At 45.8% G+C, this 12,336-nt stretch overlaps 1 protein-coding gene across 2 annotated transcripts in view; it reads right to left on the bottom strand.

Moving 5' to 3' along the window:
* The window catches only part of ca10a (carbonic anhydrase Xa), a 216,304-nt gene that overhangs the window by 21,613 nt on the left and 182,355 nt on the right, over positions 1 to 12,336 (bottom strand). For both annotated transcript variants that reach the window (XM_055175822.2, XM_055175823.2), the window contains one exon: positions 10,967 to 11,152. In XM_055175822.2, the coding sequence (XP_055031797.1) occupies positions 10,967 to 11,152 (186 nt within the window). The remainder of the gene's footprint in view (positions 1 to 10,966; positions 11,153 to 12,336) is intronic.

Below are 12,336 nucleotides of genomic sequence, written 5' to 3'. Positions count from 1 at the left end.
GTAACTTAGTTTCGGTAAACCATTCTCTGCAAGCATGTGAAAAAATAGGTCATTGAAATTTGGCTCCTCTTGTGATCTTATTATAATAATACCGTCCCTTAATACCAACTACGGCACAGCCATTTAGTGCAGAGATGAAGAGAGAGAGAAAATAATTGACAGCACAATCGAGTTTCAATTTCAACAACCCACCATTATTGGGATCTGTGTTTACATTTCATCAGCTCAAATGCATTTAAAAGGACACCCAAAGCACATTTTTGCTCACACCTATAAAGTGCCAATTTTAATATGCTATAATAAATTATCTATATGGTATTTTAAGCTAGAACTTCAAATATGTACTCTGGGGAAACTAAAGATTTATTTTACTTCTTAAAAGACAAGTTTGTTATTTTGCACTTAAGGCCCTGTTTTCAGATTGTTTGTGATGAAGTGGAGCGGTTTTGACTGAAGTTTGGACGTGTGATGCTGGCCCGAGAATTTTCGGTTTCTGTTGTATCACCCACTACCTCTACAACGGCTGTATATGTGCACTGGAACAATCCTTCCTAAAATGCATTAAACTTTCGTTTACAAAGACGTGAAACTCACCGAGTGGTCAGGGGTGTCTACTGATATGCTCACACAAAAATTGCTGCAAAAGATGCTTTCCAGCAGTTGTTTTAGCATTCGTTGTAAACTTGTGGACCTATTTTTCCAAACGCCTCACACCCGTACATTCTTCCGTTGAGAGCTTGAATAATAGACACTCCAGCCCAGTTGATGGCGATAATCCGCCTTTGCCAATTGCAAGAATACAAACACCTGAAAATTCTCGGGCCAGCATTATATGTCCAAATTTCAGTCAAAACCGTTCTATTTCATCACAAACAATCTGAAATCAGGGCTTTAAGTGAAAAAAACCCGAACTTGTCCTTTAAAAAAGACTTGTGAAATGTCCCCTTTAAGATATCATTTTACATTTTAGCTTCTCATCAGATTCCAGGCTATGAGGTAAACTTAACACTTTCCTGTTTTAGTCTAAATACAAAGCTGCTTATTTTGTTTCCTCAGTGGTCTTGTATGGTATTAGGGGAGAGCAGATATGTTTTAGACAGAAATATATTTTTGCTGTGGTCAATAACTCTTTTAATACCACGTGGAATTTTGAACAAATTTTGACTTCAGTATAATTTCACTTTGAACATTGGTAGAGCATTATTACTATCGACTCTGTCTGGGACAAAAGTAACATAACAAAACAAGATCGTTTTTTGTATTACACTTGTTTTTTTTGTAAATAGGCCTATACATGACTATGACCTTGTTAATATGTAACTGCAAACTTATTTTGTTGTTTATATTTTATCTTAAATAATTAAATTACGTTTTCATTTTAAATTTCAGTTTCATCAAATGTTCAAAATCAACCCAACAGTTCAAACTTGATTTGTTGAGAACAGTATGAATACTATGAATATTAAATTAAACTGACATAATATAAATTCTCAAAATAATGCAAAAGTATTAGCAGCAGGGCAAAAGTAAACAAGTGTTACTTTCGCCCCGACAGGAACTCTGACATTTAAACTAGGGATGCTCCGATCAGGATTTTTGCAGCCGATATCGATTACCGATTTGTTGTTTTCGTGAGCGGCCGATACCGATTCTTCAAGCTGATATGCAAGCTCTTTGATGACTGTAGGTTTTAATTTTTTTTCTAGATAAAGTAATACCACAGATGTTGCCTTTGTTATATTACTTAATTAGGTATATTAAAGTTTTAATAGAGAATCAAATACATTGGCATAACAGATATTTCTGCTGCAAAGAGGAATTTAATATGCCTTTAAAAATGCTTATGCCTGTTAAAAATAATGAAAATAAAAGGCTTCACAATCTTCAGTGTATGAATTAAATATACATGTATTCGTATGAACTACATCAGTTTGTTCAGTGAAGAGCAGAGAGGGATTTTATTGAGATGAATTAGGTTACTGTAGCTTTAAGATGTGAGAGCGATTGCTTTCTTCACGTGCACTGACAGGCTGCTGTGTGTGCGGACAAGAGCAGCTGTCAGGAAAATGAAAATTTAAACTGTCAAAACTTTAAAACGCATGCAAATAATAAACTATCTGTATACGCCGTTTGATGGGGACGTAAAGACACGTCACGCTGTTAAGACCGGAGCGCATCCTCCTAGAAAATACACATATCTCTGTAAAGGCAAAGAGAGAAATCCAAATCTGCACGTCACACATGAGCAACGGGTTATAAAACTTACGCACCGCATAAAAATGGTCTCTAATTGCAGCCGCATTCAAGTGCCCTTTGACAAAGATAAGCAGAAAGATCGGTTACTGAGATCACCAAATTTTGCGAGTACCGATCGAGTCATTTAATGCCGTTTTCGGGCGATACCGATCTGCAGCCGATCGATCGGAGCATCCCTATTTTAAACCAAATTTACTTTAATTCTGAAAAACTCATCCTTGAAGTTCGTTACTTTTGCCTCGGTTCTCCCCTATGCTACACTGGCGATTATGGGCATTTTCTAATGTCAGATGGGAAAACAGGCAAGGATGGTCAAAATACGAAAGTACAAATAATGTTTCCTAAAACAGATTAAATCTGTAACTAATGTACACTAGGTAGCATTTAGCATTCGTTTCAATATTTTGGTTGCAATAGATAAGTAATAAATAATAATTATAATACGGCTCGTTCTGGTTGTTCATTCTGATTGGTTGAAACGCTTTCTAAGCCGTGATAAAATACCCCGGTAAACCCACGGTTCAGACCGCATTACAAGTATCACTGCGCCACTGTTGCTGCGTGATGATTTATGAAAATAAACACCACAGTCTTTAATCGTTTTTTTATTTTTCTACCTTTGCACAATTATGGCGATATCCAGATAAATGTCAATAAATATTGTTGAGTCATTTCGTCAATAAAGAGAAAACTTTCTCTGAGTTGTTTTTGTCTTAAATGGATATTTCCGCTTTTATCCACTAGATGGCAATCTTACCCAACTTAAACACTAACGCATTCACTTGACACAACAGCGTTGTGGTGGATTTAGCGTGACGTGTAAATTTTGATGGCATTGAATCTGATCTCTTACAAAAGTTCTTCACAAAAATTGAATTATCTCCGCTTTTAGCAGAAAATTTGAGAGGTGATAAGAGAACAAATGAAGGTAGGATGAAAAGTTTTTTTTTGTTGTTGAAAAGCGGATGGACTGTTCTTTCATTTGATATTTTATGTTTATTTAAAGAAGATAATTTTTCTGTAAGGCATTAAACTAAAACTGGGTGGCAACTTAAAAAAAACGCTGACGGGGAAAGAGTTAAGCATGCTTCCACGCATATTTGATAATCACTTCAACAGTTGCACGATATAAATGTATATTTTATTCCTATGTGAATATGATCAGATTTCTCTATGAAATGATTTTGCAGACATATTTAAAAAGAATTACAAATAATTTTTTTCAGTTGCATTTTTTTATCTGTGCATGTAAATAGTGTGACAATTCTTTAACATAAACGTAAAATGTGTGCCATATTTCAAATGGAAAAGCTAAGTCCATTTGCAATTGTATATGCCATGATGTACAAGTTACGACTCATCTTCTTAACTCCTGACTTCTATATTTAAATTGCAATAGGGATTAAAATACAATGTAAAATAACACGTATGTAATTTTTGTACAATAAGCACTTTGCAATTCCTTTTAACAATTTCCTGCAAAATCATTCCATATTTCTCGGTTGAGTTAGGCAAAAAAAGTAGGAAAATATTTTTCGGATGGGATTAACTTCGCACAATACATGAAAGTACAACATAGAACTACCGCAGAAATGAATAAATATTCATATACTTCATTTGTCAAGAAAAGTAATGCTTTAAACATAAGAGCGCAATGCAGAGACGGCCTTCTGCCACCCAGGTCACACTTCGGTTTGTCCTGATAGACTGCTGACACTTTGTTTTATTATTGTTGGATTATCAGCTGGCTGCCGCAAGGGGAAAAGAAATTATAATCATTAATTACTGCGGATTTGCCTGTCAAGTTCAAGCTTATTTTTTGCCACACAAATCGTTGTCCTTATTACCTTCAGAAAGAAATGTCAGAGCTTTACTGACTGTTGACTATATCAAATGATAAAGGCTGCAGCGCGGTGCAAGCTAAAATTACAGAAGGAGCGTAATTGAGACACATTTTCCTGCTATTATGGCTGTTAGTGGGAAAATTAGAGAAAGAGCATAATAAGTCATTTTACATTACCAATACAATTAGGAATATTTCAGCCAAAACATCTTTCAGTATTGCTCATAAAATGTCTGCAGGGGCTGGCTTACAGTTTTTTGTTAGTTTTTTATCTGATGCAAACCCTTATAAATATTTCATGAAATACATGCTCTAAGCTTTATTGCTATTAACCAATGCATAAAACACCAAAGCTTTTCTGTAAGCTTGCTGAGCATTGTTTTTTGCCTAAGTCCGGTGTTGACCTTTAAGGTCAGTTCCCTTTCAGTCGGTCACTACGACGTCACGTCGTGACCGACGAATTGGGAACCGCTTCGCGGGTGACCTATCTACTTCGAGAACTATCAAAAACGCCAATGAACTTGGCATGCAGGTATTTGCATAATGCCGGCGCCGCCCCGCCAGGTGCGTATATAAGGCACAGGTGCATAATACCAAATCAGCTTTATTGCTTCGAAGCCGGCAGACATCTGCTCTCGAGAAGCTGTTACTGATCTTCGTAGATCCTGTGCTGTGTGGGAAAAGAATATCTCAGCTTGCTGAAGTTGGTTGGGCAAAGACACCTCAGTGGAGGCTCGCAGTGTTTTTTCCACCCTTTCTCTCTCTCTCTGTCTCTTTAATTTAGGACTTGAGTTCGAGTGAGTGCGTTTGCCTCTCCCTGTGTGTTTCACCAGCTCGCACAAAAGAGTGATTTCCCTAAAAGAGCAGCACGTTTGAGCTTTGTGTCTTTTTAAAGACAGCCACTCATTCGTGTCACGGTCGGGGTCGTCTTTTTAAAGATGGATTTCCGTCCGTGCTCCGTTTCTGGATGCGGTGTGTTTATCGCCCCCCAGGATGGCCACAAGCGTTGTCTCTCGTGTCTGGGGCTCCAGCACGCAGAGGCAGCGTTGCGTGATAGTTCATGCCCCGTCTGCGAGGGCATGACTATAGCGGATTTGCGGAGACGGGTGTCGTTCCTCCGGCAACGGCCCCCGCCTTCCCAGTCTGGTGCTGCTAAGGGCGCAGCTACCAGATTGGCGAAGGATGACCTCCGTATAACGGTGCTGGGTCGGTCTGCTGGTTCGTCCAGTAGCTCCCAGCGCCCTGATCCGTTGCCAGCGGAGGTCCCGATGGAGACGAGTGGCCCGTGTTCTACGGTGTCCTCGCGCTCTGTCGAGCCTCCACCTGACGCGATATCCACCGTAACGTCGGAGGGGGGGTTGTCAGCCTCAGACGTCGATCCGGATCCGCTCCCGCCTTCGGGCCAGGTTGCGGCTTCTGCGTTCGACCCTGAGATGGCAGCCATGCTCGCTCGGGCGGCGGAGGCGGTCGGCTTGGAGTGGACTAAACCTCCCCCACCTGAACCGTCCCGCCTCGATGATTGGTTCTTCGGGGGTGCCAGGGCTTCTCAGTCCTCGCCCCCGGTGCCTTTCTTCCCCGAGGTGCATGAAGAGCTGACGCGGTCGTGGAAAACCCCGTTTTCCGCCCGGAACCGGCCGTATCAGCCTTCACCTCTCACCTCTCTCGAGGGTGGAGATGCCAAGGGGTACACTGGTATCCCGTCAGTGGAGCGCCCGGTCGCGATGCAGTTGTGTCCGGCCGGTGTCGCTTCCTCCTGGCGGGACCAGCCTACTCTCCCCTCACGGGCCTGTAAGCAGTCTTCGGCGCTGTCCGGTGCTGCTTACAAGGCTTGTGGGGAGGCAGCCTCTGCCCTGCATGCCATGGCATTGCTGCAGGTTCATCAGGCTAAGGCTCTGAGGGATCTGCACGCGGGAGGTCACGACTCGGCGGAGTTCTCTGAACTACGTGCGGCTACAGATCTGGCGCTTCGTGCGACCAAGGTCACCGCACGCGCCGTCGGGCGTGCGATGTCTACCCTGGTAGTCCAGGAACGCCATCTCTGGCTGTGTCTGGCGGACATGAAGGACGCCGATAAAACCCGGCTCCTGAATGCTCCGGTTTCCCAGACCGGCCTGTTCGGCGAGACGGTCGAGGAGTTTGCCCAGCAATTCTCCGCGGCCAAGAAGCAGACTGAGGCCATCGCTCAGATCATGCCACGTCGGAAGCGTCCTGCGCCTGCCCCATCCACGTCGGCGCCTCAGCCTGCTCCTCGCCGAGGGCGTCCTGCGGCGGCCGCCTCCGTTCCTCCCCGGGGCTCTTCTAAGAAGCGAGGAACCGGTCGTCAGCAGCCCGCCCCGCCCGCTCAGCCCGCTGAAAAGGGTGGTAAAAGAAGATCAAAGCGGCCCTGAGACGGGCGACCTAGAGATGGAGGGGATCGCTCTTCGGGAGATGGTGAAGGCACCACTCCCCCCACCGGAGGAGGACCGGTTGGGGAATCTTTTGTTTCATTTTTCTGTTCCGCCGACTTTTCAGTCGGCACCCACAAATCCACAAAAAGAGCGAATTCCACTTCCATCTCTAGGTCTTCAGATGAGCTCCGGAGATACGAGAGGGCTCATAACCCCCCCTCGTTCTCCGACTCATCAGAGGAGAACGAGAGCGACGCACGGGCTCATAACCCCACCGCGCTCTCAGCCGGTAGGAGACAGCTACGGGCTCATAACCCATCGTCTCCCTCCTTCGCCAGAGGGTGCATCGAGTGGTGTGAGGTGTCTTCAGCAGAGCCTCCCTTACTCAACCACCCAGCAACGGACTCAGGTGAGTGTTATCACACACAACACTGCTGTCGGTGCGGCCGTTACGCACACACCGGCGATCACCTCCGTTGCGCCCGCCGCGGGTACACCGATCGTGCCTTTAGTCCCTCTCGCACGGTATCTGGGGGCGTGGGAACAGCTTCCCAGCCCGTCGCGTTGGCTTTTACGCACGATTCGTCTCGGCTATGCGATCCAATTTGCCCGGCGTCCCCCCAAATTCTCCGGCGTTCGTTTCACTACGGTGAGAGCTGCCGATGCGCACGTCCTCCGTGCGGAGATCGCTGTCTTATTGGCGAAAGACGCGATTCAGCCGGTCCCTCCAGCCGAGATGAGGTCGGGGTTTTACAGCCCTTACTTTATTGTACCCAAGAAAAGCGGCGGCTTGCGACCGATCCTGGACCTGCGTTCGCTGAACCGTGCACTTCACAGAATGCCGTTCAAAATGCTGACGCCCAAACGCATATTTCCATGCATTCGTCCAAACGATTGGTTCGCATCTATCGACCTGAAGGACGCGTACTTTCACGTATCGATTCTCCCCCGACACAGGCCGTTTCTCCGCTTTGCGTTCGAGGGGCGAGCATACCAGTACAAAGTCCTCCCATTCGGGCTCTCTCTGTCGCCCCGTGTATTCACCAAAGTAGTGGAGGGGGCTTTAAAACCCCTGAGAGAGAGAGGTGTGCGCATTCTCGCGTATCTGGACGATTGGCTAATAATAGCTCAAACACGTCAGACGCTGTGCGATCACAGAGATTACACTTTAAAACACCTCGTTCGTTTGGGTCTTCGGGTCAACTGGTAATAGAGCAAGCTTTGCCCGTTGATGAGAATCTCTTTTCTCGGTATGTAACTGGACTCGATCGATTAGACAGCTAGTCTAACAGAAGCGCGTGTTCAGTCGATTCTGACTTGCCTGTTTACATTGAAGAGCTAGAGCGCGGTCCCGCTGAAACAATTTCAGAAGCTTTTGGGGCATATGGCAGCAGCCGCAGCTGTAACTCCGCTCGGACTGCTTCATATGCGACCGCTTCAGCGTTGGCTTCACGATCGAGTCCCGAGGAGAGCGTGGTTGCGCGGCATTCACCGTGTTATCATTACACCTGCGTGTCGTCGCACTTTCACTCCGTGGTCAGACCGTGCGTTTCTCCGAGCCGGTGTGCCTCTGAGACAGGTCTCCAGGCACGCGATAGTATGCACAGATGCGTCAGACACGGGGTGGGGGGCCACGTACGATGGGCTTGCGGCTTCGGGGGTCTGGACGACACCCCAGCTGCATTGGCACATAAACTGCCGGGAAATGTGGGCTGTATATCTTGCGCTCGTCCGTTTCAGCAACGAGTTACGGGGCAAAGATGTATTAGTTCGTACAGACAACACTGCGACCGTGGCGTACATCAATCGTCAAGGCGGTTTACGCTCGCGTCACCTGTCGCATCTCGCCCGTCACCTCCTCACTTGGAGTCAGAAGAATTTGAGGTCTCTTCGTGCCATTTACATCCCGGGCACGCTCAATGTAGAGGCGGATGCGCTCTCTCGGGCTGCGCGTCCCGGCGAATGGCGACTCCACCCCATTGCGGTTCAGCAAATTTGGAGACGTTTCGTCAAAGCGCAGATAGATCTGTTTGCTTCCCAGAGACGACACTTTGTCGCCTGTTATATTCACTAGCCGACGACTCGCTCGGCGTGGATGCATTGGCTCACAGCTGGCCGCGAAACTTGCGCAAATACGCGTTCCCTCCGGTGAGCCTCATTGCGCAAACCTTATGCAAAATCCGGGAGGTCGAGGAGAGCGTGCTGTTGGTGGCACCGTATTGGACAACCAGGAGCTGGTTTCCAGAACTCTCTCTCCTCGCGACAGCCCCTCCGTGGAAGATTCCCCTGAGGAAGGACCTTCTTTCTCAACAAGAGGGCACATTATGGCACCCGCGCCCCGACCTGTGGAACCTCCATGTGTGGTCTCTGGACGGGGCACGGAGGATATGAGTGATTTACCGCAAGAGGTATCTAACACTATTGCTGCTGCGCGAGCGCCGTCTACGAGACAGGCTTACGCGCTTAAATGGAACCTGTTTGTCGACTGGTGTTCTTCCCGAAGTGAAAACCCCCGAGAATGCCCGATTAGTGTTGTGCTTTTATATCTCCAGCGTCGCTTGGAGAATAGGCTGTCACCATCCACTATTAAAGTCGATATCGCTGCGATATCAGCTCACCATTCACCCGTAAACGGTAGAACAGTGGGTCAGCACGACCTAGTCATTAGATTTCTCAGAGGCGCTCGAAGACTGAATCCTTCGCGTCCCCCCTCTATTCCTCCTTGGGACCTGTCCTTGGTGCTGAAATCACTCCAGGAAGCCCCATTCGAGCCTCTGCATAGTGTGAGTGTTAAGTTTCTTACAATGAAAACTTTAACTCTCCTTGCTTTGGCTTCTGTTAAGAGGATAGGGGATATTCATGCATTTTCGGTCGATGAATCGTGCCTTCAGTTCGGGCCGGCTGCATCCAGCGTAACACTGAGACCCCGGCCCGGCTTTGTGCCCAAAGTTCCCACCACTCCTTTTAGAGATCAAGTGGTGAATCTCCAAGCACTGCCTTTGGAGGAGGCAGAACCAGCCATGGCTTTGTTATGTCCTGTTCGTGCACTACGTGTGTATATAGACAGAACGCAAAGTTTTAGGACCTCAGATCAGCTCTTTGTTTGTTACGGTGGTCAGCAGAAAGGAAAAGCTGTCACCAAGCAGAGGATGTCCCATTGGATTGTGGATACTATAGCCCTTGCATATCAAAAGCAGAATGTGCCTTGTCCATTTAATTTACGTGCCCACTCTACTCGCAGTGTGGCATCATCTTGGGCACTGGCTCGCGGTTCCTCGCTAACAGATATTTGTAGAGCTGCAGGCTGGGCGACACCTAATACGTTCACAAGATTCTATAGTGTTCGTGTCGAACCGGTTTCCACTCGGGTTCTTTCTACTAACTAGTTAAGAATGCCGAGGGTCGGCTCGTGTGTCGGCTTGGAGCCTCTATTTTGGTGCTGCACATTTGCACCATTATGGAAGGCCATCGGGGCAAAAACGTCTAAAAAACTGTTTTTGCCTCTCCTCCACCGCCCTGATAGCTGGTGTTGCGGAGCATCCGCTGTCAACCTATCACTGATGTATTCTCTGTAAACCTGTGTAGGCTAGGCATCCACATTTGTCCCCTACGTGGGGTTCATTTGTGTGTATAGTCCGTGGGGTTCTAATCCTCCACGTTTTTCCTTAGCAGAGCCTGCTCTGCATCTCTCAACATACCATGTATTGTTCAGAGACTTATTTTGAGCAACCTGTCGGTTGTTTCATATATTTTATGTCATCCATTTAACCTTCTTAGGGGATGGCTTCCGCAGTGTTCTAGCTCCGCTCAGTTTAGACGCTTCTCCCAGTTCGCTGCTTCACTATCGTGGGTTAAGGAACAGGTAGTGACCGGCCTTCTGCATTTCGCCTTAGGTTCCGCCCCTTATGTGGAGGGCGGAGGGCTTTTGCAGGCACTGGAAGGGTTCAGCTGCAGTGGCGTTTTGGTAGGGATTCCCAATTCGTCGGTCACGACGTGACGTCGTAGTGACCGACTGAAAGGGAACGTCTCGGTTACGTATGTAACCCTCGTTCCCTGAAGGAAGGGAACGGAGACGTCACGTCCCGTCGCCACAGTTTGCTGTTCCATTGCTGTTCAGGCCGGGCACTGTTGCTCGGCTTCTCAGCAATAATATAGCTGATTTGGTATTATGCACCTGTGCCTTATATACGCACCTGGCGGGGCGGCGCCGGCATTATGCAAATACCTGCATGCCAAGTTCATTGGCGTTTTTGATAGTTCTCGAAGTAGATAGGTCACCCGCGAAGCGGTTCCCAATTCGTCGGTCACGACGTGACGTCTCCGTTCCCTTCCTTCAGGGAACGAGGGTTACATACGTAACCGAGACGTTTTCTTGACACTGCATTGGCTGTGACCTTAAGAGATCAACCAGTAGCACCTGTGGGACCCTGTGATCCCACTCATGATGTACTGCAGAACACATAGGTTTTAGTAGCTGCACCTCCCCAGAGAAGGCCTGGCCATTCAGGAGATGCTCGGAGCCCTGTCCATCCTCACTGCCAAAGTGTAACCTGATCTCCTCAAGTCGGTGACTGTATGTCATGGGTCCACCCGAGATGTTGACCAGATGCTCTTTGTCCAGTCGGAGTGATACGTGGCGGCCGGTGTTGTACATTGTCCCTCCCACCTTTAGAAAAAAAAGAGAATGGATCAAATGGTTACAGAGAAATTAAACAGCACTACTAATTTCATAAGGGCAAAAAAGTTAAAAAGCTCATTAAAATTGATTGTTGAATTGCAGTAATAATTACACCAGAAAAAAATGTATTTGTCCAATATCCTAACCCTTTAGGGAAAATAACATACCAATTTATTTATTATATGTAACACATATAAAACACAGCATACAAAACAGTCACAACTTTTTCAAAAAGTTCTTAAAGGAACAGTATGTAAGAAATTTATATTAATTAATCATAAAATGTCCCTGATATGTCACTAGACATTAAGAAATCATCATTTCAAATACTTATATCACTAACAACAGTGGTCTGGCCAGCATATTGTCATTTAAAAAGTGGAGTTGCAGCCCTCAACTGATGTTTATGTTGTCTTTTGTATATTGGCCACCAGCTGTGTGATTGCAATACCAGTTTTGGCCACAATCCTACATATTGTTCCTTTAAAATATTCCAAGTGTTCCAAGGTCAAACAATGCATTTATATGAAGAAACAAGTGATGACAATCTTCTGTAAATATCAGATCCGGTATACACCTGTTCAAAAACTGCCGCTAGAAGCACAGATTATACCTCATCTTTGATTGTGAAATAGCATTGGCTCTCGTGTGTCTCGTGACAGATTGCATCATTACATTAGCTAAGTATTGGCTCTCATGGCAGACTGCGTCATGCTCGAACGTCGCGGTTTATGTTTGAATGAGATTTAACTGTGCGTTGCATTCATTGATCTACATAAAAAGTGATCGTATGGCTTCAATATTTGTTATGTGAATTGCTTGTAATATGCTTATACTGTTGTTTTTTGGTGAATTTATGCAATAACTAGCTGGGTCTGTACTTTTATCGGCGTGTTGTGTTTCATATGGTTAAGAACTGGTTGAATTTAGGATTAGGGTGGGGTTAGATGCTCCTAAATATCTTTATAACTATAAATGGTTATAAAAGTATTTCTTACAAATGCAGAAAAATGAATGTGTCTAATCTGAAGTACTGTATAAGTCAAAAAACATTCAAATGTAACCACAAGTTGTATAAGCCGTTAGAGGGCACTAATTGATTACAATTCAATTCCATTTTATTCATATAGAGCTTTTCTCAATTGTTTAATTGTTTCAAAGCAGCTTCACAT

This window comes from Misgurnus anguillicaudatus, chromosome 4 (assembly GCF_027580225.2).
Source record: "Misgurnus anguillicaudatus chromosome 4, ASM2758022v2, whole genome shotgun sequence".
Classification (NCBI taxonomy): Eukaryota; Metazoa; Chordata; class Actinopteri; order Cypriniformes; family Cobitidae; genus Misgurnus; species Misgurnus anguillicaudatus.
The sequence above is the reverse complement of the archived record's forward strand: the minus strand, read 5'-3'. Positions and strand labels throughout refer to the sequence as shown.